The sequence below is a fragment of the Pyxicephalus adspersus genome, chromosome 1, assembly GCF_032062135.1.
Source record: "Pyxicephalus adspersus chromosome 1, UCB_Pads_2.0, whole genome shotgun sequence".
NCBI lineage: Eukaryota > Metazoa > Chordata > Amphibia > Anura > Pyxicephalidae > Pyxicephalus > Pyxicephalus adspersus.
Genome location: NC_092858.1, coordinates 99,993,642 through 100,016,417, shown reverse-complemented (window position 1 = coordinate 100,016,417; position 22,776 = coordinate 99,993,642). Strand labels below are relative to the sequence as shown.

The 22,776-nt window shown below is 36.8% G+C and overlaps 1 protein-coding gene and 1 long non-coding RNA gene across 2 annotated transcripts; one reads left to right on the top strand and one right to left on the bottom strand.

The window, feature by feature from the left end:
• Nucleotides 1-3,584: 3,584 nt before the first annotated feature.
• LOC140337026 (cbp/p300-interacting transactivator 3-like) lies at nucleotides 3,585-9,175 on the bottom strand. The gene is made up of 2 exons (XM_072420533.1): nucleotides 9,049-9,175; nucleotides 3,585-4,884 (listed from the first exon to the last, which is right to left on the bottom strand). The coding sequence occupies exon 2, from the start codon at nucleotides 4,880-4,882 to the stop codon at nucleotides 4,340-4,342; it is 543 nt and encodes a 180-aa protein (XP_072276634.1). The 5' UTR covers nucleotides 4,883-4,884; nucleotides 9,049-9,175; the 3' UTR covers nucleotides 3,585-4,339.
• Nucleotides 9,176-9,295: 120 nt separating this feature from the next.
• On the top strand, nucleotides 9,296-18,129 carry LOC140337034 (uncharacterized). The gene is made up of 2 exons (XR_011921986.1): nucleotides 9,296-10,268; nucleotides 14,391-18,129. It is a non-coding gene; the product is annotated as an uncharacterized lncRNA (long non-coding RNA).
• The last annotated feature ends 4,647 nt before the right edge of the window (nucleotides 18,130-22,776 follow it).

The window sequence follows — 22,776 nt, the reverse complement described above, 5'->3', positions numbered from 1 at the left end:
GGTCAAACTTTAGCTCTCGCTCAGATGTCTTATATTCTCTTACGTTGTCTTAGATTGTGGAGTTTTTTGGTATATAGTAGAGCTCATTTTTGACACACTGACTGCATAGAGCCCCGATCCTGTGGCTGCAGAAGAAGCTCACACCCTCACCCCTCCACCATTGTTCTGGTCAGTTGATATGGGATGTTTTTGCCGATATGTTGAGCCGCATGTTGAGTGTGCATTATGGCCAAACATCTCTTTGATCTCCAAAGGATGTTGGTCCAAAAGTCATGGGGTTTGTTCAGATGCAACTTTGCAAACCTAATCCATGCTGCCTGTTTTTTTTTATTTGAGAGAGAAGAGTTTACTCCCGGCTCCTTTCCAAATAAGTTATACTTGTTTAGTCATTTTCTAAATGTTCTGTTATGAAATTACCATCCAGTCCTGAAAAGACTGACAACTGTCTTGAATGTTTTCCACTTGTTAATAATATTTCTCACTGTAAAATGATGGACTTCAAATTGTTTGGAAATGGCTTGATAACCTTTCCCAGATTGATAGGCTGTATCTGTTGCTTTTCTAAGATCATTCCCGATATCTTTCCTCCTTGGCATTGTGTTAAACATACCTGAATGCCTCAGACCAGCAAACTGTCAAAATTGTTTTTCTAGAGGTGATGAACTTGCAGATGATCATTTATTCATATGCATTTGCACATCTGGATGCTACTCACCTCTTAACTCCTGTGTTAGTGCTAAGGGTGTACTTAGTTTTTCACACACTGCTTCAGCATTTTACCTTTTTTTAATGCTTGTATTAAATACATAATAAAACTGTGTATGGCATGTGTTGTTGTTCATTTGAGTTTGAAATGACCTAATTTTAAGACCTGAGCTATATAAATCTTTTTTTTATTAATAATAATAATAATAATAATAATAAAATTAATAACAGATTATTTTTTATTGAAAGGTGTACTTTCTTTTTCCCATGACTGTATGCCTAAAACTTTTAGCAGCAAATCTCCTCCCCTTCATATGTAGACATCATATATGTGACAAGGCAAGATGTACATAAACTATGACATGCATTACTGCTTCCTGTACCTAGGTGGCAGCAAAAGACAAGCATACATAATAGGTAGTGTATGCAAGTGAGCTGTGACAATATAAAAGATCTGCAGACAAAAAAAACAACAGAATAAAGCTATATTGAGAAATTGTTAGTTGGCAAAACAAGGATGAAATTAGTAACATCAAATTCATTCATGTGCACTCCCAAAGATCTGTGGTCATCATATGCTTATATTGCAATGAAAAAAATTGCACAGTGATCAGTAAATTTAGACTGCCTATAGACATTAGTGGAGAGTTGGCCAGTGGTTCTGAGGAATCTCTGCATCTCGGTCATCTGTTGATCAGCTATAGACCATGGACTTTCCAAAGAAAAAGCCGCAATCAATTTTGAATCTGTCCAGTCACTAGTTCTTCAGTCAGCTATGTTATCGAACAAACATTTATCTCAAATTTTATCTAATGCCCTGGTACCCAATCTGGGGCCCAAAGGCTGCATATGCCCTTTTTGCTCTTTTTGTGTGGTTGGGGTTAAGCTCAGGTGTTACTGGTGAGACCTGGAAGAATGGGGTTACTTTGATATTTCTTTTACTAGTACTTTATTTATATTTATGTATATTTTATATTTATGTATATTTTACTCCATATTATTAGGTATCTAAAGGTAATATAACAAAGTGAGCCTATGCCACTCCTGTTTATCTTACAAATATTATTGTTTAAATCCCTAGGGTATTTGAGGTGATATAACAAATGATAAATTAATCATAATTAGAATTAACTCTCTTACAATATCACATTACTGTTTATGTAGGTAGAGGTCACACTTAAATATATTTGAATAAATGTAAATTGTTTAAATTTCACATTTTTCAATATATATTTGACACATTTCCTATATTTTTCTACACATTTATGAAGAACAGAATTTATGTTTTCTTGTCCGAGAATGAATTTTTTTCACTGGTAACGTCCATGCCTCTGTTTACCTATGTTGTGGCGGAATGATAGCTCCACTTAACTAGCAAGATGAATGGATCCTGTCATTCATGCTGTAAAGACAGTTACAAAGCAAAGAGAGCTGAGAACAAAGAGCCGTGTCTACAAAATGCAACCAATTGTGTGACTGAGAGAGCCCTTGTTCATGGTGCCTACTTATCCAGCTAGTTCTTCTGCCAAGCAGAGGAAATGAAATTTCAAGTGCGATCTGCATTTTTCTGCTTGAGAGTACAACTAGGCCTAAGCAATTTACTTATTTTAATGGGCAGTAAAGAAGGCCATTATGTATAAAAAAGATCAAGGCATTAACATTTACCCTTATACTGGCTGTGCAAACAGGCACTAGTTTGGTATCCCTGTCTTGAAATAATTTAATTAACCTAAAATCTCCAACATATAGATTTAAGGGTCAATTTAAACTCATGGCAATGCGTGCATTAATTCCCATCACCACAACATATGGCAATGTACCTGCTCTATGTTCAGTGCTTTTCAATATCATTTATTGAGAATGGCACCCCAATGCATTGTACAGTGGAGCCAAATACACCACAATACACCTGCACTGTGGTAAGCTGTATTTTGAAGTCATAAAGAACAGCTTCCATTCCATGTTCCAAAATGAATGTACAATAATGCACTGCAACAGATGAATGTGAATGGATCCTCATTCTTTCACCAACATAATCACCCAGGTTGGCTGCAGGGTTCATGGTGTGTTAATAGGCATCTAATTGTTTCCTAGATTAACCATAATCAGCAGGAATGTGTTGATATTTTCTATATTCTCTTGGGTATCTTTCAGAAAAGACTATGCATTATGCTAAAAAGACAAAAAAAGTTTACTGAATAATTTAATTATGATGTTTTGGGAATATTTCTAATTTTATGCTTGATACATGTCATTATGTAGCCCCCCTTTAGTGTAGTGGGATCCCTTAAAGGGTTTGTTGGTTAGTTTAGGTGAAATATGGACAATTCTAGAAGTTGGCTTTCCATAGGGAGCGATGGTTGTTACATATTACTGCAGAGTAGGCACTGTCCTGATGCATCACTTTTAGGGCCTATGGCATCTTTTGGCACCCTTTTAAGTTGGTAGTTTCTTAGTTAAATAGCCAGAAAACTAAGTTAAGGGACGACCTTTGGCCATGGGATACTGGCAAAGTGAGAGGACAGCACCAGGCAGGTGGACCTGAAGATCTCTGGGACCCGTACAAAGGCAAGATCCTACTGGGGCTCAAATTTGGGACTGAGACTTTGAGGAACAATTTTACTCTGGTACTGCTTGGAAGTAAACTGTCCTCCAATGACATTCTGCTGCCATCATCCTGTTTCTGTGTTGGATTTTCTACAAAAACCTCTTAAAAAAAAGACATTTAAGACGTGTGAGTTTCTTATGTCACCTTACTATGAGGGACCCTGGTACAAACTGGCCAACCCTACAGAGGTGGGTTCTACATGTGTATAGTGTGATATGAGACATGAAACAATTTGCATTGGTTCTTGGAGTAAAAAAAATGAGCCATGTAGCAGATTTGATTTTTTTATTACTGAATCAGGCAACAAATGACAAATAATCAGAATTCTTTAAGCATCGTTTCCAAAAAGGAGAGGACCAGCCCTTCTAGATTGCATGGAGCATTATAAAAAAAAATCTTCAAATTATATTAAAGGATTTTATTCATCCCCTGCAAAAATAAAGTCATATGCAGTTTCTGTTCTTAACAGTAAAATTTAGTGCAAGAAGAAACAAAGCTTTAAACCACGTTTGCAGCTTGATAGCATGAATGTCCCCAACAACCACTCACTTTTTAATTTCTAAGGGTGCCTTTGAAGTGCAGTGACATCATTGCATCAAATGTGACGACATCATCACATAAAATCCGCCTCTGATCTGCAAGGTACACCTGTAACTACATGCAAATACATATCCATTGTATACAATCATTATTTCACAACAGGACTTATATTATTTAGAGAAGGCCTGCCACTATTGTATTTTTAGTATTTTGAAAATGTTTTATCTGGGACACCTGTGTACAAACAGGCACCTCTCTGCAATATGATGACCCATGGTTGCTATCACCTAGTAGGTGCAGTGCAATTTCTCACCCATATGCCTATTACCGGGCTTACTGAGTCAGAACACAGATCACAAGAGATAATTTTTATAATTCCATGTTCTGAGAAAACAGGCCAGAGGGAAGAAAATAATAAATCCAGGTTTGATATATATGCCATATGCAGTGCAAATGAAACCGAAAATTCCTTAAGACCACTGTCCTTTAGCATGTTACTGTGCTGACCTGCTGCTTTACTACAAAGTCCAAAATAAAGTCCATCTCATTGTGTCCAAGATAGAGTTCTGGCAGTTCTTCAATTCTGTCCAGACCCAGTTCTAGAGCCAATGATGTTAATGTATCTTCATCAATAAGGTCTGCATCTGTCACATTTAGGATGGGCATATGCTGGTGGTGAGTAGGTGCCATTCTATAGGTGAGCTGACTTTGTAAAAGTCCAGCATTCCCCATATTTGGATATCCCTGGTATTGATTGTTGAGTTTCTGAAGTTGCATAGAGGCCATTAGTTGCTGTGCTCCCATATAGGGCTGAGCTTGTCCAGGGTACATTGCAGGTGGTGTATGCTGGTGCATATTCATTCTTGTCCTCATATTTCCATCAGGATTGGTGCCTCCGTACTGCATCATTGGTGCTGCATGTGTGTTTCGAATAGCATGAGGCGGAACTTGAGTCTGCATAGTGTTCATGTTCATCCTATAGTTGGGATGTCCATTGTGCATGGCCGCCATCATCATCGGGTCTGCCATCACTATCAATATAAGAAAATATCAAAGTTTACTAAAGTGATAGACATTTACTGCTGACAGTTTTTTCCCCTTTTCTCATTTTACTAGTTTCCTGCAGGGTCTACAGGAAAAAAGTGAAAGGAAAACTCTGACTCATTTCTCTGTACCCAATTGGGTACAGGACAGGATGACACTGGGACAGGAAGTGATACGAAATATCTCCATTGTGACCAAAGACTTAAACTAATACTTTTTTTGCAGAGTACAAAGCAATTGTAACCTTTGTGTGGTTTTATTGTTGTGCGTCTTCCTGCCTTGGTGAATCTTATTCCTCCCATATTTTGTCCTGGTGTCATAATGACAGTAAATGAGTGTAAATCTTTTCAATACAGTCACTGATAGCAATACAATCATGTGAAAAGTTCCAATCCTTCCTTACTGTATTCAAAAGTTTAAAAAATGTTTACTAAGTATTGCATTGCATTGAATTTAGAAAGTGTGAACTAGATATAGCAATCTTATGTTGTGAATTACTGCGTAACCTCAACATTTAACTTTTATTTGCCCCATTACCATCTGGTAAATATACCATTAAAAACACTTTGTTTTATCTATTTGATGAGTAAAAAAAAAGAAGCCTTTATGATTTAAAAATCTTAGACTAGATATTTGTGATGCAGATTTGGTTTGCAAATTTTAGAGAACACAAAAAGTCTGATAAAACAGCAGAGAGGATCACAGATAAAACCAACTTTGGGCTTTATTTCTGCATATTATGGTGCATTGACAGCTCATTCATTTTGTGCAGGTTAACACGTGGCTGCTTTATTTCAGTTCCCAGTGTTTATGTATACAAAACCAATATATACAGAATTCCAATAGTAATACACCCCTACATAACCATAAAAAACATGGACTACTCAAGATATTTTCCTATATGCCATTTATTACATCCACAGTAAAACACAGACTCTACCAGCAATATCTTCACAGCACATAAATGGATGGTAACATAAAAGAATAAATTCATCCAGAGGATGCCCTCCCTAACAACCTTTAATGGAGGCCTTCATTACTAACTTCATACTTAAAAAAAAAAAAAACTCACCCGTCTGTCATACTAATTCAATGGCTTCAGTACTTTCAGAGTACTGAACTAGTATACATATTAGATGTCTTGTCTTCACTCTAACTTACCTGATCTGTATGTTTTTTTAGCAAATAACTGAAGCCAATAGCATGACACCTAAATATTAAGTATTGCAACTAAAAGCACTGGCAGCTTATGCACAGATTTCTAAGTCATTTTTAAAGAATATTTTTTTACCATTCAGATGCAAATTGCAAAATCGTATTATAGTTGCCAAAAAAATATACTTTTCAGAAAGACTTTTTTTCAAAAGAGACGTGTCTAATTAAAACATTCCTCCTACATATAGCTGTTTATATCTGCCTTTGTTCTCACCTCCCACATTCCACTTAAAATAGCTATCTAGTTTCTATCTAAATCCTAACATATTCAGTGATTACCAATATGTTGGATCAGTTCACCTTATTCACCTACAAAGTTTAAAGCCAAAACTTTTTTTTTATGTAGTAGGAAAAAAATAAACCACTTTTTTTTTTTTTTTTTGCTATAAAATTGTAACCGTATAGTCCACATGTATTGTCACCTGAACAAGCCTTGCCATTTAAAGACACCACCCCCTAATTGTAATCCCATCGTAAGATCAACCTCCCCCAATGGTCTTTTAATGACAACTACAGATACTAGATCATCCCATCACTATCTAAATAGTTTTAGATACACTTTTTTTAAACTGTTCCACTAATTGTTTACCAAATGCCTTTAAAATGAATAACTCTATAAACAGTATCAGTATCCAGTATATATACTCTATACTCTATAAACGGTATAAAGTATCCAGTAAAATGATGTAGCAGTTTCCTGTCTATGGAAGAACTAACATATAAAGCAGTCATTCTGTGACTCCCAACACCCCAACAATTGTGCAACCCTAACCACATGTCAGGATTACTGGATGACAACAACCTATTAAAGCACAACTAAGGGTGGGGAAGCCAGGTATAATATAATGTATCCTACATCTACTAATATTCAATGGTGTCTGAGATACCAGAGCTATAAAAATAGACTGAAATTCCAAATGTTAACAAGTTACGTCAGACAGGGATATCTTGGGAACAGGAAAACATTTATGATGACCACAAATGATTTAGGCCAATGTTTCCCACAAAATGTACAACATATATGGTGGCCACAAACAATTCAATGTGATTCACTTTTTAAAGGTCAGATTTAAAAGTTTGGAAAAAGTTAGATAGTGTACACGGGATTCATTACATTATTGATTATTATATTCATTATTATTCATTAATATACTCTAATCTTCCAGGTTCTCTTTGAACATTTGTGACCCCTTGCTGTGCATTACTGCATGTGCAGTGGCCTATTAATCTGTACTAAACGTTTAACCCACCCAACTAGCCAAGTGCGTTGTGGTGCTCTACAACATAAGTGCATTGCTTACTACTGTAATTTTTGGTATTGAAGCCATTATTAATGCGTAGCACTGCAATGTGTTATCATTTAATGCTACACATCTATTTTATGTAACACCATTATTTTTAACACCAATAGATCTTTCTACAAAGCAGTGAACAGAAATTCAGTGAAACATTCTTCGCTGCAGAATCTTCCAGGTTTTTGGCAGTAACTGATTCTTAACCAGAGTTTCAGTGAATGTCAGATTTACTTCTTTATAAATAAACAAATAAATAAATATTAGACCCCAATATATGTAGGGGACTCACATCTTGATAAAATAGTTGAAAGGTATTAGGGAGTAATAGTAATTCTGGAATACATAAAAATAAATGTAGGAGATGTGTTGTTGACACCATAAAGAAATTCTCCCCAAATTCATTCATCATAAAAATCTAAATTAACAAGAGAATAAACAACTGACAACTAATGCATACTATACACCTTATGATCTGATTGTGTGTGTGGCCAATATAAGAGCCTATTGTTGCTCTACAGGGGTACTGGGGATGTTGGTTTTCAGAGAACATCAAAGGTGATCAAGTTCCTTGACAGACAGTAATAGACATGCTGAGAAGGAATGGAGACCAGAGAGAAATACATATTAAGGAAAACTTCATACAATAGTCATGCTACTGTTGTAGGTGTATATGGTTCTTAGGAGAGGCCTTAGTTATTTATAAAGTAAAGCAAGATCTTTCAAATAAAAAAAAATAAAACAAAAAAACTTTGATTAGTAAAAGGCTTAATATAACAATGGAAAAAAGAAATACAAGCAAAGTGCAATGAATTGAGAAAGCATTAGAGCCTTATTGCACTGGTTTGAGTTGTTTAAAAATAATTCTGAGTGGCCGCTGTTAGTTATTTTGCTTTGCACTAAATATAACAAGATCCATTGTGAAAGCTGGCAGTGACATCTGGCTTTGAATGAGTTAATGACATACTTACTGATCCTATGTTGTGACACAGCTTTTGCCCTACATAATAAAGGGATTTGCTGTTCAGGGTTAAACAAAGCTGCACTTCCCAGCTTACTGCTGAGACATGAACAAATATCAGGCTATAGGTTTGATTGCCAGGGCTAAAGCACCAGGATAAGTGTGCTTATTTTCAACAAAAAAAGTTATTTTCAGGGCAGTCCAATGAGATTTGAAAATTACAGTCACATGGCTGATAATAAAGATCCTTATGCTTAGGCAAAGCTTTGTGAACAGAGCCTTACTGGAAATGTAAACCAGAAAATATATGATAAAAAGTGATATTGTAACTAGATCACATTACATATCCATGTACTCATCTAAAGATTACTTTGCAGATAGACATGAATTCAGAATGCATTTGCCCTTCTGCCTCTCTGCATCACATGGGATTTAAATGAAAACAAAGACCTTAAACAAAAGTTTAACCATTACGGGGCTGACATACATCAATCCTACATGATCAACGCCTTGTGAGTACCCAGACTCTCACCCATCCCTATTAATACAATAAAACTCTACTGATACATAATAAACACAATAATACTTATTATTACAGATGTTACAGCTCAGCCATTCATTCATAGCAAATAAAAAAAACATAAAACATATACAAAGCAACATAAACATACAACAATACCCACCAGCAATCACTGGCTCAGTTGATTGGTCTTGTCTATGTAATGTCAAGGTTTACAGAAAAGCATCCAGAATTTCAGAAGAAAACAATCCACCCTACTCTCTTCAACTGCAAGTGTGGCTGAATAGGAATCTATAGAAAGAGAATGTAGGGAGGGGTGGCTTCATAGTCCCTCCTATGACTCCTGATTGGTTGGCATAGAGCCACGCAGATGTCCCTAAACGTGTGTGTGTGAGTGTGTTTCTTTTCAAAGGGTTGGAACACTTAAAGCTCCATTTACTAGGCTATAACAATTGATATTTTCCATAACAACCTTTTTTCAGCACCCACAGCTAAACAGTCACATGGCTAAAAATAATGAACACTATCACTAAGAGAGTTAAATGTTATAAAAAAAAATATAATATTTTTTGTGTTATGTGCATGCATGCTAAGTAATGTTTAAAGAGAACCTGTATTTTGCTGACACTAGTTACAGTATTTGCTTTGTTAGGTACCAAGGACCAGTGTTAGGATATGCTCAAATTGGCAATGAGGTTGTGGTGTGGTTACTGCTTTCTCATGTCCATGCACCCCTAGGGAGTTCCCCCATTACATAGGGGGATATTAGTAACTTCTACTCACGGTAGACCAAAAGAGAATGAATAAGTAGTGAGTGGTACTGAATGGCTCTCTGCTGCCCGCTGTCAAAGCATCAGACACTGGTTGTTTAAGAACCAATTGTGGAGCAAGTGACCAATCGGCCAGCAATGTGCCAGCCATCAGGAGCCACACAGGATCACTTAAAGTGTACCTAAACTCAGAATTTTCACTTTACATAAGAGGATAGACAACCCTTTTATATAAAGTAAAAATTCTGTTTGTTAGTGTTTTTTTTAAGTATAGTACCCTTTTCTTTAAAAAAAAAAAGACCAAGAATAAATGGGAGCGCAGAGCGTGACACATCCCGGAAGGCTCTAGGCTGCTCCTTCTTCCTTCCTCCTCCTTCCTTCCTCCTTCACGCATGCACAGTGAGCTTGGCAAGTTTTGTTTTCCCAATCTATGTCACCTGATCTCACGCCTCCACAGTGCGGGATCGAGTGATGTAGAAAGAAGAATGCAGAAAAAGAGAAGATGGCGCCGCCTGGCGCTCCCTCAGGGCCTCAGCCGAAGACGGGTACCGGGACATCATAGGACCCGATAGAAGAAACCTCCCAACGGATAGACTGGTCTGCAGGATTGAAGGTAAATGGGACTTTATTGTTTTGGGTGAGTTTTGGATTTACTTCTGCTTTAACCTAAAGGAAGTCTGAACCTAGCCCTCAACTTTGCCCCCTTATAGCCAAACTGATGGGAGCTATAAGGAGGCAAAGTATTCCCTTGGACCCAAAAGTACTTCTTGGTGCTTTACCAGTTTGTTGAATGCACCATCTGCATTTAGCTTATGTTGTGTTTATTGAAAGAAACTTTAAATTGTCTATTATGAACAAATTACACATTACGAGTATAAATGATGGAGTTGTAACTATTTCCCTAAAGAGTAGTCTTTAGCGTTATTTTTTACCCTATTTGTTACCCTGTAACAAAGAACATGTTATTCCATGTAATGCCATTATCAATATTTTAAAATTCATGCAAAGGCATTTACATGAACACCCCAGAAATATGTCTCCCAAGATCTCTTTCCCTACATGCAGAGGCCTACTTATAAATGTAAATAAAATTAGCATATTTTTACTTTACACCCTTAAAGTTCTGATAGGTTTTGCTCTCCAGGAGAATCATAATTTTCAAAGTAGCAAATATACATACAGTACCTTTGTACAGGTTGTATGAAACCAACATCACTAATTGTTACGATTTAATATGAGGATTGCCACTATCAAAGGTCCTTATTAAGAGACTTCCAAGTCTGATCACCCCTATATAAATATGCTAGATACTAGTAAAGCTGCCATTCAATAGTAAGAGGACATCAACTGGAGATAATTCACTGATGTGATGATCATGTCAGCTGGTCACCATTTTAATGCAAAGGCCAACCACAAATTCAGGTAATTTAGAAAAAAATTGCCCCTTTCAGTGGGTGATCCACCATATCGTCTGCTTATAAACAGGCACCACATTGTGTTGGCAGATTTTTGGGAATCACAGCAGCAGTATTGTTTTTGAGGAATTTTCAGACCAAAAAGTTAGGAGCACACTGGATTTCTGAAAGATCAACTATGTGAGCTTTAATGTGGAAAATGTGGTTGATCTAAATAGTTTTTATTGTGGCAAGACAGTCTTTTTTGGTGAAACAATCTTAGGTTTTTATTACGTTCAAGGTTATTTATTGCCAAAATTCCATGAAGGATTATCGTGAAAGTTACATGGGAATACATGGAAGGTTCATGGCATACCAGCATTTAAAATTAAAAAGCTGCAGCTATAGAATTATATGCTTAGTATTTTGATTGCTCTGAAAATGTATTTTTATTATATTGTATTGTCTGTATGGCAGTGATTACAGTGATCAGTAGCTCTGATTGCAGTATTTTAGAAGCTGGTTACAAAACCTTCAGCTTCGGTAGCTTTCTCATGTAAAACAATGAAGCTGCTGATCACCTAGGCACACTAGAAATTTGCAGATTTATAAACAAACAATGTGCCCAGCTACAGCAACTGTTAAGCTGTAAATCTGTAAGTAAAGTTGCTGGTGTAACATGGCCCTAAAGCTATTTTTATTGGGTTTTCTTTCTAAGGACTAAATGCACTTTACTAATCATAAAAAATTAATATTATTCTCATAAGGTTTCCTTTAAGTGATCTTACATGTGTGAAGGTCTAATGATCCAAAACTTTGTTAACCTTTCACTTAACAAATATTCCATATTTTAACCTGATCATCCTTGTTCTGACATTGTTGAAATACCATTGTGTGTATTAGAGTTTATCTATTCATTTAAATACATAGAAAATGCTACTCTTACGTGGATCTTTGTGCATGTACGTTACTGTGCATGGAAGAACGGGTATGTATAGAGATTATAGTGAATAAGAATGCATACAGAGCAATTATAGCATTGTCTGCCCTCACTAGTCCAACAACTATGTATAATGAGTGTACACACAGTTTAAATACTTTGTTCCAAATACTCCTTAACATCCAGTGCCATGTTTACAAACCATAAATCCTTTACATTCCAAAACAGGAATGTACTGTATGTGCAGAACCTTAATTACAGCTCTTAACTGATTCATCTACCCTTATGTGTTTATATGGGTTTATTTTTGGTTCTGAGGACTAGAGACAGCATGGCAAAGACAAAGCATGACTTTTGTTAGTTACAGAACACAAACAGCAAAGCCAGAGCAATACAATGTGCAGTAAGAATATTATTTTATTTATAAAGCAGGCCTCTCCCATGACATGAATAAACATAATAGAGCATTATTAGCCTTCATAAATAAGGCAACAGAAAGAGCTACCGTGATTGACAAAGTGCTGTAAACATTAGCAACTGCTCAGATTTGAATTTAGATTGATTTTCTTTGGATGTAAAGCTAGTAACTTAACATTTTACATTTCTATTATTCCTAATTCATATATTCTTTTGCATTTTTCAGAGCAAATCTAGAGAGAAAAAGATTTTGTCTACAGCTTATAAACAACACACACACTAGCAAAATTATTATGATTTTTTATTATCTTGTATAACTTAGATTTTAATTATAAAATCTGAAGATTGGCATGGAATATTAGGAACAATGGTAGTACTGGAATTCTATATGCTTAAATGTATGTCCAGCCAAAACTTTTCTTTTTAGTTTTGGATATAGTGGGAGCGTATATAGGGAAGTGTTCTCTGTCCAGTTTGTATTGCAGTCTGTTTATTCCTATAAGGGAGATTCATCCTCTCTGTTTTTACTGATTGCCATTGTCAGCGCTAGGTAAGGGGAAATCTTCCCGTGAGGACATCTGTTATGGGGACTACTGTCTAGGAAGGAAAATCTGCTTAGTTTTCCTCTAACTTCCGTTTTGTGTCAATGGGAAAGGATTTGAATGGTATGTTTTACCACGGGTTCACAAACAGGACTAAATATACTAGCAGGGGGTTTTCTTCCATACTGTATTTAAAACTAAAAATATACACATAGGTTAAGTGTAACTGAAGCCAAGTACTTGTTTTATTTAAGTGCAGAAGTCCCAGGATTGCTGTCTGTAAAATTCACCTTTAAGACAGAAAGAGTAATGTTTTCAGTGGAATGCAGCAAAAAATTAAGCTGATCGGGATTTTTACTATTCCCTTTTTTTATCCAAACCTGATATATTCTTGCTTTGAATATACTCTAAGTGGGACCTTTCATGAAAAATTACCACATTACTATCCAAACACATGTAGTAAAAGCATAAAAAACAAAGATGATGATAGAAAAAAAAAATATTTGGCTTAATACTTACATTGGTTTCTGGGAGGCATGGGTGATGACACTGTCTCACCTCCTGGGAAAGCTGCATGTTTAAAATCCCACAAGAATGTATATGAGTTGGATGGTATTCTAGTGTGATCTCAATTACTAAGTTTCAGAGGAGGTAACAATGATGTAACCTGCACCTCTTGGATGTATTAAAGTCAGGGTAGAGATTTTATGGTACCCCTGCACAAATTGTCTGATCATTTTAAAGAGTAGTGTATGTAAAGGCAAAACCTCTAGGTTTAGATAGATTAGGAAAGGGTAAAGGTGCGTACACACTTCCAATTTTTATCGTTCCAATCGAACGACGAACGATCGATTGGGCAAAAAATCGTTCGTAAAAAAGTAACCGACGCCGACGAACGAGGAAAGTCGCTGGAAACGAACGACCGGACCGACGGATCGGATTGGGCGACGATCGTTGAACATCGTTCGTGTGTACGGTCGTTCGTTGATCGTCCATGTTCAGAGCATGCGTGATGAACGAACGTCCGTTCACTTTCCTGTCGTGCACATAGTTCCTCTATCGCTCAAACGATCGTATCTATTGTGTGTACAATATCTACGAACGATCGTGTCGTTAACTCTATGTGCAGGATCGGTGCTATACGATCGTTCATATATATCGTGCATGAACGTTCGTCGTTTGTTTTCCAACGATAATAATTGGAAGTGTGTATGTAGCTTTAGTCTCTAACAAGTTTTTATTGCTGTCTGTATTCCTGCTCTCTGTTTGACCATTGTTAGCAAGACAGAAAGTGAAGGCAAATCCAAAATTTTAGAGTTATCATTAAGGTTCGGTTTTCAGAATTTGTGATCAGACAGGACAATGAGAGACAGGTAATGTCCTTACAGCAGTATGCATTCTTACCTTGTTTATCCCCATTCTTTTCTGTCAAAAACTGAAAGCTGTGCATGTGCTAGATATCCCCTGAAGCTGCCAGGACTAAAGGAACTTCCATGTACCTGCACTGGGGCTATGTCATCCCAGCCCAGCCAATCAAGATGGCCGAGGAGATGATGGAAAAAGTGAGCGCAATTAAAAAATTGTGGTCAGGCAAGTAAGGTTTGGTAAGGTATTTTATTGTCCCTTCTGCACACATTTTTTATTTTAATTTCATTTTAAGGACAGAAAGTAAAGGGAAACCCCCCATGGCACACAAACAAAAAATAAACAAATAAACTTATTGAAACTTTAACCTTACCTTAAGCTACCTAAAATAGTGAAAAAAAAATGTTGGCTATAGAAACACTTTAAGCTCAGTGATGATTACATTCTTCTAGATCTTCAATGCTTTCGATAGTGAGCACCACAAGAAACACATTTCATTACAAGTATGTGACATAACCATTTGTCACTCAATAAAATGTATGGTGAACACATGGGAGATCTATACATGAGCAGAGCAAATCATATAGCTTTTCATCCTACAGAAGGCCTTGTTCAGGAAAGCTCTGGACACCCTTGTTTTCCATCTGGCTTTGCTCCCAGTGATCAAGAGCTCCTCTGGCAGAGGATCCTGCTGGATACAAATTAATAGGTGGACACAAACATATTCTCATTAGCATATGAATATTTACCAAAAAATTGCAGTAGTATGAACTAATACTTTTTACTTCTTCCATTTGCCATTTGGTTGGGGGTGCGTAGTGTCAGTGAACAAGCAAGTCACATGTCAGCCAAAACCATACTGGTAAGTTGTTTTAGTTATTTTAGGTAGGCACACCCTGAAAATTTGCCCCAGTCTACTGTATGTTAGAGAAGTAGGACTGTGACTATGGTAGGTTGTAGGGACATTAGATCGTGAGCTTTTTTATATGACAGTTATGGACATAAATATGCACTCTATACCAACCCATCAGTGAAGCTGGGTGATCCAGCAATCCTGATCCTGAAATGAATGTGGTCCAAGATTCAAAACATTTGCTCACAAATAGCAAATGACTTTGAAGAAATCCATTCCAGGTTTGCTGGATCACCCAGCTTCACTGATGAAAGTGTATTGTCTCCAGCCTTGGAAAGCTTTAATAAATCGGGCCCAATGTCTAAATGTGCTGCATTCAAAAAGCAGGTGAACCTGGCACTTCTATTTAATTGAACGTCATAAATATACATGTCCTACAACAACCCAAATTACTATGATCAGCAGCCTATGCAAAGGGATACATAGAGTACTGAGCCCTGGAAGTGTTGCAATTGCTTTAGGGTGACATTGCTAGCATTTTTACCATATAGTTACCTTATGCAAATTCATAACAGCTGTGTTTCAAAACAGACTAACATTTTTTGAGTCTGAAATTAAAAGCCTCATCTTCACTTTATATAGTATTATTTCTCAAGAAAGCAATTTTGCAGGCTCTTTTCCTAATGATCTTTTAGACAACAGTAATATGGTAGTGCCATAAAGTCATTAGTTAAGTATATTACATTCTGCTCATCAACTCCAGAACAGTACTAATCGGGAAAAACAAAAACAAAATAAATGAGATAATGGTAAAAATTTCGAAATAGTACTAAACAAATTGTCCCAGCAAATCGTAACATAGGCAATACTGCGACCAGTCATAATCCACATGAATGAACTGGCTAAACTTATGTAATTGATTGCTGGGTCAGCATTATTATGGATATAGTTTAATCCGTAATGCCGATCATTCAGTATGTACTCAGGGTTAGTGTGGGCGTGGTCTGTGCGGGTCCTGCACAGCGCATGCCCACCAGGGTGATGTGAGGGATTCCCTGTGCATGGAGTCCGGTGTCAGTGCGGGCTCCGTGCAGAGCACGTTCTTGGAATCAGAGTGGGCGTGGTCCGTGCAGGGCCCGCACAGCACACGCCCACTATATTGACGTAGGGGATTCCCTGTGCATACATGGGGACTCCTGTCCTGCCGAATATGCCTGCCGAGGAGCGGGCCAATTGGAAGGTGTGTGTATTTTTTACTGTTGTCAACAGTGCAGACGAGCCGCATATTATTGATTTTATGACGGAGGCTGCGGGCCGGTTGAAATCTGAACACTGGCCGCAATTGGCCAGGATCTAGTTCAGCCAGGGTATAAATATAAAAAATAAAGAAAAAAAAATAAAGAAAAAAAAATAAAGAAAAAAAGAAAGTCAGTAAAAACATAATACTGCCTCTGCATCTAAAGACTGCAACATTTTTAATACTTGATTTTGCATCATCAGATTCATTGTAAATCCACTAATATCATGGCAGTGTTTTATACAGTTAGGTCCATAAATATTTGGACAGAGACAACTTTTTTCGGATTTTGGTTTTGTACATTACCACAATTAACTTTAAATTGAACAACTCAGATGCAGTAAACTGCAGACTTTCAGCTTTAATTCAGCCTTTTTTTTACACAATCATTTAATTTCAGGGGAAATAATTCTGCGATCATCCAGGTCTTTTGGCGTTGCTGAGTTCACCAGTGCTTTGTTTCTTTCTCATGATGTACCAAACTGTAGATTTTGATACTCCTAATAACAGACGTTCCTGGCTTTACCCCCTTCCAGATAAAATAGAAAAATTAGTTTGGGGGCATATGACAGCCTAATATCTTAGTATGTAACTGTGCAAATATCAGGTCTTTGCGATTCTTAAAACTGTTTTTTTCTTTTAGTGAGAAGCTGTGATGGCAGAGACACAAGCAAGTTTCACGTTGTTGGAGTTACAGACCATCATGAAGTTTTTGTTTCTACAGGGAAATCAACAAAGGACATTCACACTGAGATGTCACAAACAATGGGGGAGAAGTGTCCTTCCTACAGCACTGTCAAAACCTGGATATCTCGTTTCAAGACTGGGCATTTCACCATTGAAGATGAGCCCTGCAGTGGGCGCCCCCCAACCTCAACTGACCCAGCAACCTGCAATGCTGTCCATGAGCTGATTATTGAGGACCAGCCAATATCCGCAAAAAAGATACTTGACATCTCACGGGAGTGTGTTGGGTTTGTTATCACCACTATCCTAGACATGCCAAAGCTTTCAGGGAAGTGGGTGCCGAAATGTTTGTACAGTGATCAAAAGAAGGAACGAGTTGAAGCATCCAAAGCTGTTTTGGCCCATTTTGAAGCTGCACAGGACTTTTTGGCTAGGTTAGTGACTGAGGATGAAATCTGGCTCCACATCTATGATCCTGAAACCAAGGAACAGTCAAAAGAATGGCGCCACAGTGGGTCCCCGCGGCTGAAGAAGTTCCGAACCCAGAAATCGGCCAAAAAAGTCATGGCGTCTGTTTTCTGGAACAAAGATATAATTCTGTTGGTGGGCTACCTACCTCAGGGCTCTAGTATCATCGGACAGTATTGTGCTAACCTCCTGGACCAGCTGAAGGAGGCAATTAAGACGAAACGCTGTGGAAAGTTTACCAAAGGGATCCTTTTTTTTTTCAGGACAATGCATCTGCGCACACACCCAACATTGTGGCTGCCAAATTGAACACCCTGGGCTTCCCCTCTACTCACCTGACCTGTCCCCTTAGACTAATATCTGTTACCAAATATGAAGAAACACCTAAAGGGGCAATTCTGATGTCAAAGATGCTGCTGAGAGCTGGTTTGCGGCCTAACCAAAAGACTTTTACCAAGTACAAGTACATCAGTCTTGGGGAAATATGTTGAATAAATGTGTTTTTTCATAACTCTGGCTCTCTTCTTTCTGGGCAAAGCTAAGAACTTCTCAGCACCCCCTCGTATTGTAGCAATTTTTTTGGGGGGGGGTTCTGTTTTTGCAGCTTAAAGATGGCTTGTTTCACATGCATGGAGAGCTCTGTGATCACATGTTGTCTGTTCACAGCAAAATCAACACCCCCCTACCCTCAAATCAACTTCAGGCCTTTTATCTGCCCAATTGGTAATGACATAAAAAAGGAATTGCCCACACCAGCCCATGAAATAGCACTTGAGTCATTTGTCCAATTACTTTTTTAGCCCCTCACATTTTTATGCAATCTTTTTGTTCAACCCACTGAATTAAAGCTGAAAGTCTGCAGTTCAACTGCATCCGAGTTGTTTTATTTAAAATTAATTGTGGTAATGTACAAAACCAAAATTAGAAAAAAAGTTGTCTCTGTCCAAATATTTATGGACCTAATTGTAAATAAAAATAGCTCCCAGCTGCGAAAACTTAGCTCTCCTCTTTAGTATATGTTTCCTTACTTGTTTTATTTAGCTATTTGTTTTTGTTTTTCATAGTCCCATGGTACTAAATATATACTGCCTACTTATCTATGGTAGAATCACCAGAACTTATTTTATTAAAAGCTTCTGAAGACCATCAACACCTTTAGATTGTCTTGCTAAATCATATTCCACATTTTAGTGTTGGGTCATAGATCTACTTTAGCTCTATGTATCTGAAAAAGACATAGCTAAGGTAATGGAGCATTTTCCCATTGTATCAGACACATAGCCTACTGCAAACAGAGTGAATGTGTTATCCAAGCATCACACTGTGATGAAAGAGTGCAAGCTGTTTTTTTTCTCCAAACTATTGTCCTTTCTGAGGTGTAAAGGGAGAAGCAGCATAAGCTTGCTCCTGCTGGGCACCCAGTAAAATCGACATCCTAGAGGCAGCTGATAAAGACTGTCCTGATAATGAATTATTTGCAGAGGGTATTAGCAGTTTGAAAACTTTTTACATTGAGAAAAGCTTCATGATTTTCCTTAAGGTAATTATTCATGTATATGTCACAAATGACAACATCTCTTGCAATGGTAACTTTGCCCTGGTCTGGGTGAATAAACTCATTCTTCTATGGTGTTACCACATTCTTTGTTCTAAGAAAACAGTTACAAACAACATTTTCCTAATGTCAACAAATACTAAATTTCTTTAAGAAGAACATTGCAAAATGGAATTTTTCAGACACCTTTGAGCCTTGGGCAGCAAACTGTATTTGCAAATGAATAGAGCCTAAGGTAATGCATACTGTGCAAATGGTTACTTGATATGTTGCAGCAGCTGCAAATTAGCTGCTATGAACAGGGTGGGGGTTTAGAGGGTATTCATGTGAATTTTCTTTAGGGCAGTGGGCTTAATTTACTAAAGAAAGAGAAAAAAAGTATAGATAAAATCATTATGGTACTCTTGGATTGCAGTCCACATGCACATGTGGTATCAAAGCAACTGCAATTGCTCAACCTATCTTCTTAATTGTAAATTGATAGTTGATGGTTATGGCGAGATCCAAGTTTAATATTGAACATGTATAAAGTATGTTGAAATGAAAAGTTGCATGGTGATGAGCTGTCTATTCCTTATAATATAACACCTATTATACATATATTACTAGTAAAATGTATTATTATTTTTATCCTTTAATTATAGTCATGCTTACTTGATGCACTTTATTTCTATATAATATACACAATAAATAGAAAACAGTGGTTAGAAAGACCCAAAGCCCTTAAGAAAAATCAATTTATTTTTTCGTCACACCACAGGTTAGTTTACTTTTATCTCAACCAATAATTTTTATATCAAAAGAAATGCATGCAAATTTTTTTATACAGTAGATATATAAAGAATCACCTCCTTCAAAATATTCACATTCTTTTGTTTTGCAGTCTGAAATGAAGCCACACACACACAAAAAAAATATTTGTTCTAGTTTTATTTACTTAATGAAACTTACAAATTCTAAGTGAAAGACATAATAACAACAGTTTCGAAATAAATTTGAACAAAATAACAAACAAATAAAAAGAAAACAGAATTAGTGAGAGAGATAAAGGATCACCCTTGTATCAGTACTTTGTTTAGTTGCCTTTTGTCTTATTTACAGTGATGAGTTTGTTGGGATACTTCTCTAACAACAATGTACATCTAGACTGTGCAGTATTTGAATATTTTCCTTACACAACTGCTATAGCTCAGGCTAATTGGATGGGGATGGGTATTGCAATCTTCAAGCAATTTCACAGATTTTTATTGAGGTGTATGTCTGGGCTCTGACTAGGCCATGCAAGCATGTTTACATTTTCCCCTTCAGCTACTGTGTGGTACATTTTGCTGTGTTTCTCATGTCATTGTCATGTCGGAAGGTGAACCTTCTTCCTATTGACAAGTGTCTGGCAGAGGGCAGCAGATTTTCCTGCAACCCTCCCATTTAAGCCACATTTGTGAAACATTTTGGATATTATTGTTACATGTACACAATGACTACTCTTTGCCATAAGTTCCCTATAGCTGCTTTGTTGCCATAGGCCTCTTGGTAGGCTCCCTTATTATTTTCCTTCTGGCTCTTCCATACAGTTTGTAGGGACACCCTGGTCCATAGTGACATTCCATGCACTGGAATGCTCCAAGAACAGCTGTTTGTATGCAGAACTCATAAAAATGAGTAGTTGCAATTGGTTAATATGACATAGCTTGTTGTGCTATGGAGAAGGTTATTGGTTATACCTCATTCAGTTTAGTCAAGTATTGACGAAATGGGATATACTTAGCATATTTCACTTCCAGAGCAGACCACTTTATTAACATCCTCTGCTCTAAAAGACAATAATTTCAGTATAATTTGAACAATTATATTTATTAGGTATATTGATAACAATGAGCGGAAAAAAAATTTAGTCAGGAAATGTTTACATTCTTATATTAGTTGTGAGGGTGAAATGCTCACTTACATGGCAGATCATGGGAGATCAGTCTGCTGCTGTTTATGTCCCTAGCAAGCTCTAAAGGAACTGGGAATGGCTAATATACTCCAATCAAATATCAATGGCCAGAAGAGGAAAAATATTTCTATGACAATGGCATCTACTAGTGTGAAGGGTAATCAAAAAACACATTTTTATGTAAAACAACCCAACCATGCTAATATTCCCTTGTCTCTATGGATTAAGTCGTTGGGCGATGCATCTGCTAAGTAACATTTCAAAAAATCAAAGTACACACAATGCTGGGAAGCCTCAAATTAACCCGTGCAAAGTGTCAGGACAACTTCAATTGAACTTTAAATACAGGAATCTTGTAAGACTTAGACATTCTTCAGATGCCTGTCTACACAATGCCATTGAAAAAGGGGTAAATTGTCCATACATAAGAGAAGACATGCTTATAAACCCTAGCTGAAAGCCCAAATTGTTTCAAATTCAATAATTTCAACTCTTTTAAAAAAGGTCATACAATGCCATGTTTCACATAGGATGGTTTCGATACACATTTTATTTTGAATTCATGAACTTTTTTTTCAAATAACTGATCCTTACAATGTTTCCTATTGCACCATTCAACTGCTACATCAAACTTCCCTATAACTCCTAACTATTTAACTGCATTTTCTGCGGCATGATAATGCATCATAACCACTTCCTTTCTCTGTTATTCTGAAACCCAGTTTCCACTGATCATATCCTAAAAAGGAAACATCTGTTCAACTTGCTAACGACAAATGATAAAACACAAGTGTTTTGTTCAAAAATTAAACACATAAGTTACTAAAGTTTATCCATATAGATAGTGTTGAAAATATTGGTAATACCTATTTATTGTCCCATAGAAATACAAAGCTTATGCATACATCTGTTACATTTCTAGCATTACAAGCTAGCCACTTTGCAGCAAAAGGGATTCCTAGTGTAGTAAGAAATCCCCTAGTTATTTTAGACCTCAATCATGTAGTAAGTAACCCACATCCGATAATTGTTTTCATTACTTAGCAAAATACAGATATAGCCATTCTTATGCAGAGTAACATGCAATTGTCAAAACTGTTACAATACACACAGACATACAACTGTCATTAGTGCAGGGTTTGTTTTAAAATATCATTACCCTTGCATATATAACCTTAAATGAGCTTCATTACCACCAGATCCAGGGTAAACCTGAAGGTAAAGCGCCTTTGGGTTATATATGTTAATCTGATGATGTTTTAAAGCAAACCCTGCACTAAAATGTAGGATTTTTCAATGGTGGACCACCCCCTCAAACAAAATTGTCATTTACCCCCTTAAAAAGTGTAGGGAAAAATAAAAAAAAAACTTATTTACTTTACCCAAAATTTTTCATCTGCAGCACCGAGGCTATGGTAATGTCCTTTCTAGGGGATCCTTAATCTCACAAAAACATACTTTAGCAGTTTGTTTGTTGTGCATATCTAACAAACTTCTCTGCTCATTTATCTCACTGATTTGATATTGCCATGGTAGACAACCCTTTTATGTAAAGTAAAAATTACCGGTATCTTCTTTTTATTTTTTTTTAAGACCCTTTTTTTTTAAAAAAAAAAAAGGGGGAAGCCCCTCCCCTTCTGTCTTTTTTCCCTCAGATTCCTCGCTCC

Excerpts from the sequence above, each read along its gene's own strand:
- LOC140337026 (XM_072420533.1), bottom strand. The coding sequence starts at position 4,882 with ATGGCAGACCCGATGATGATGGCGGCCATGCACAATGGACATCCCAAC.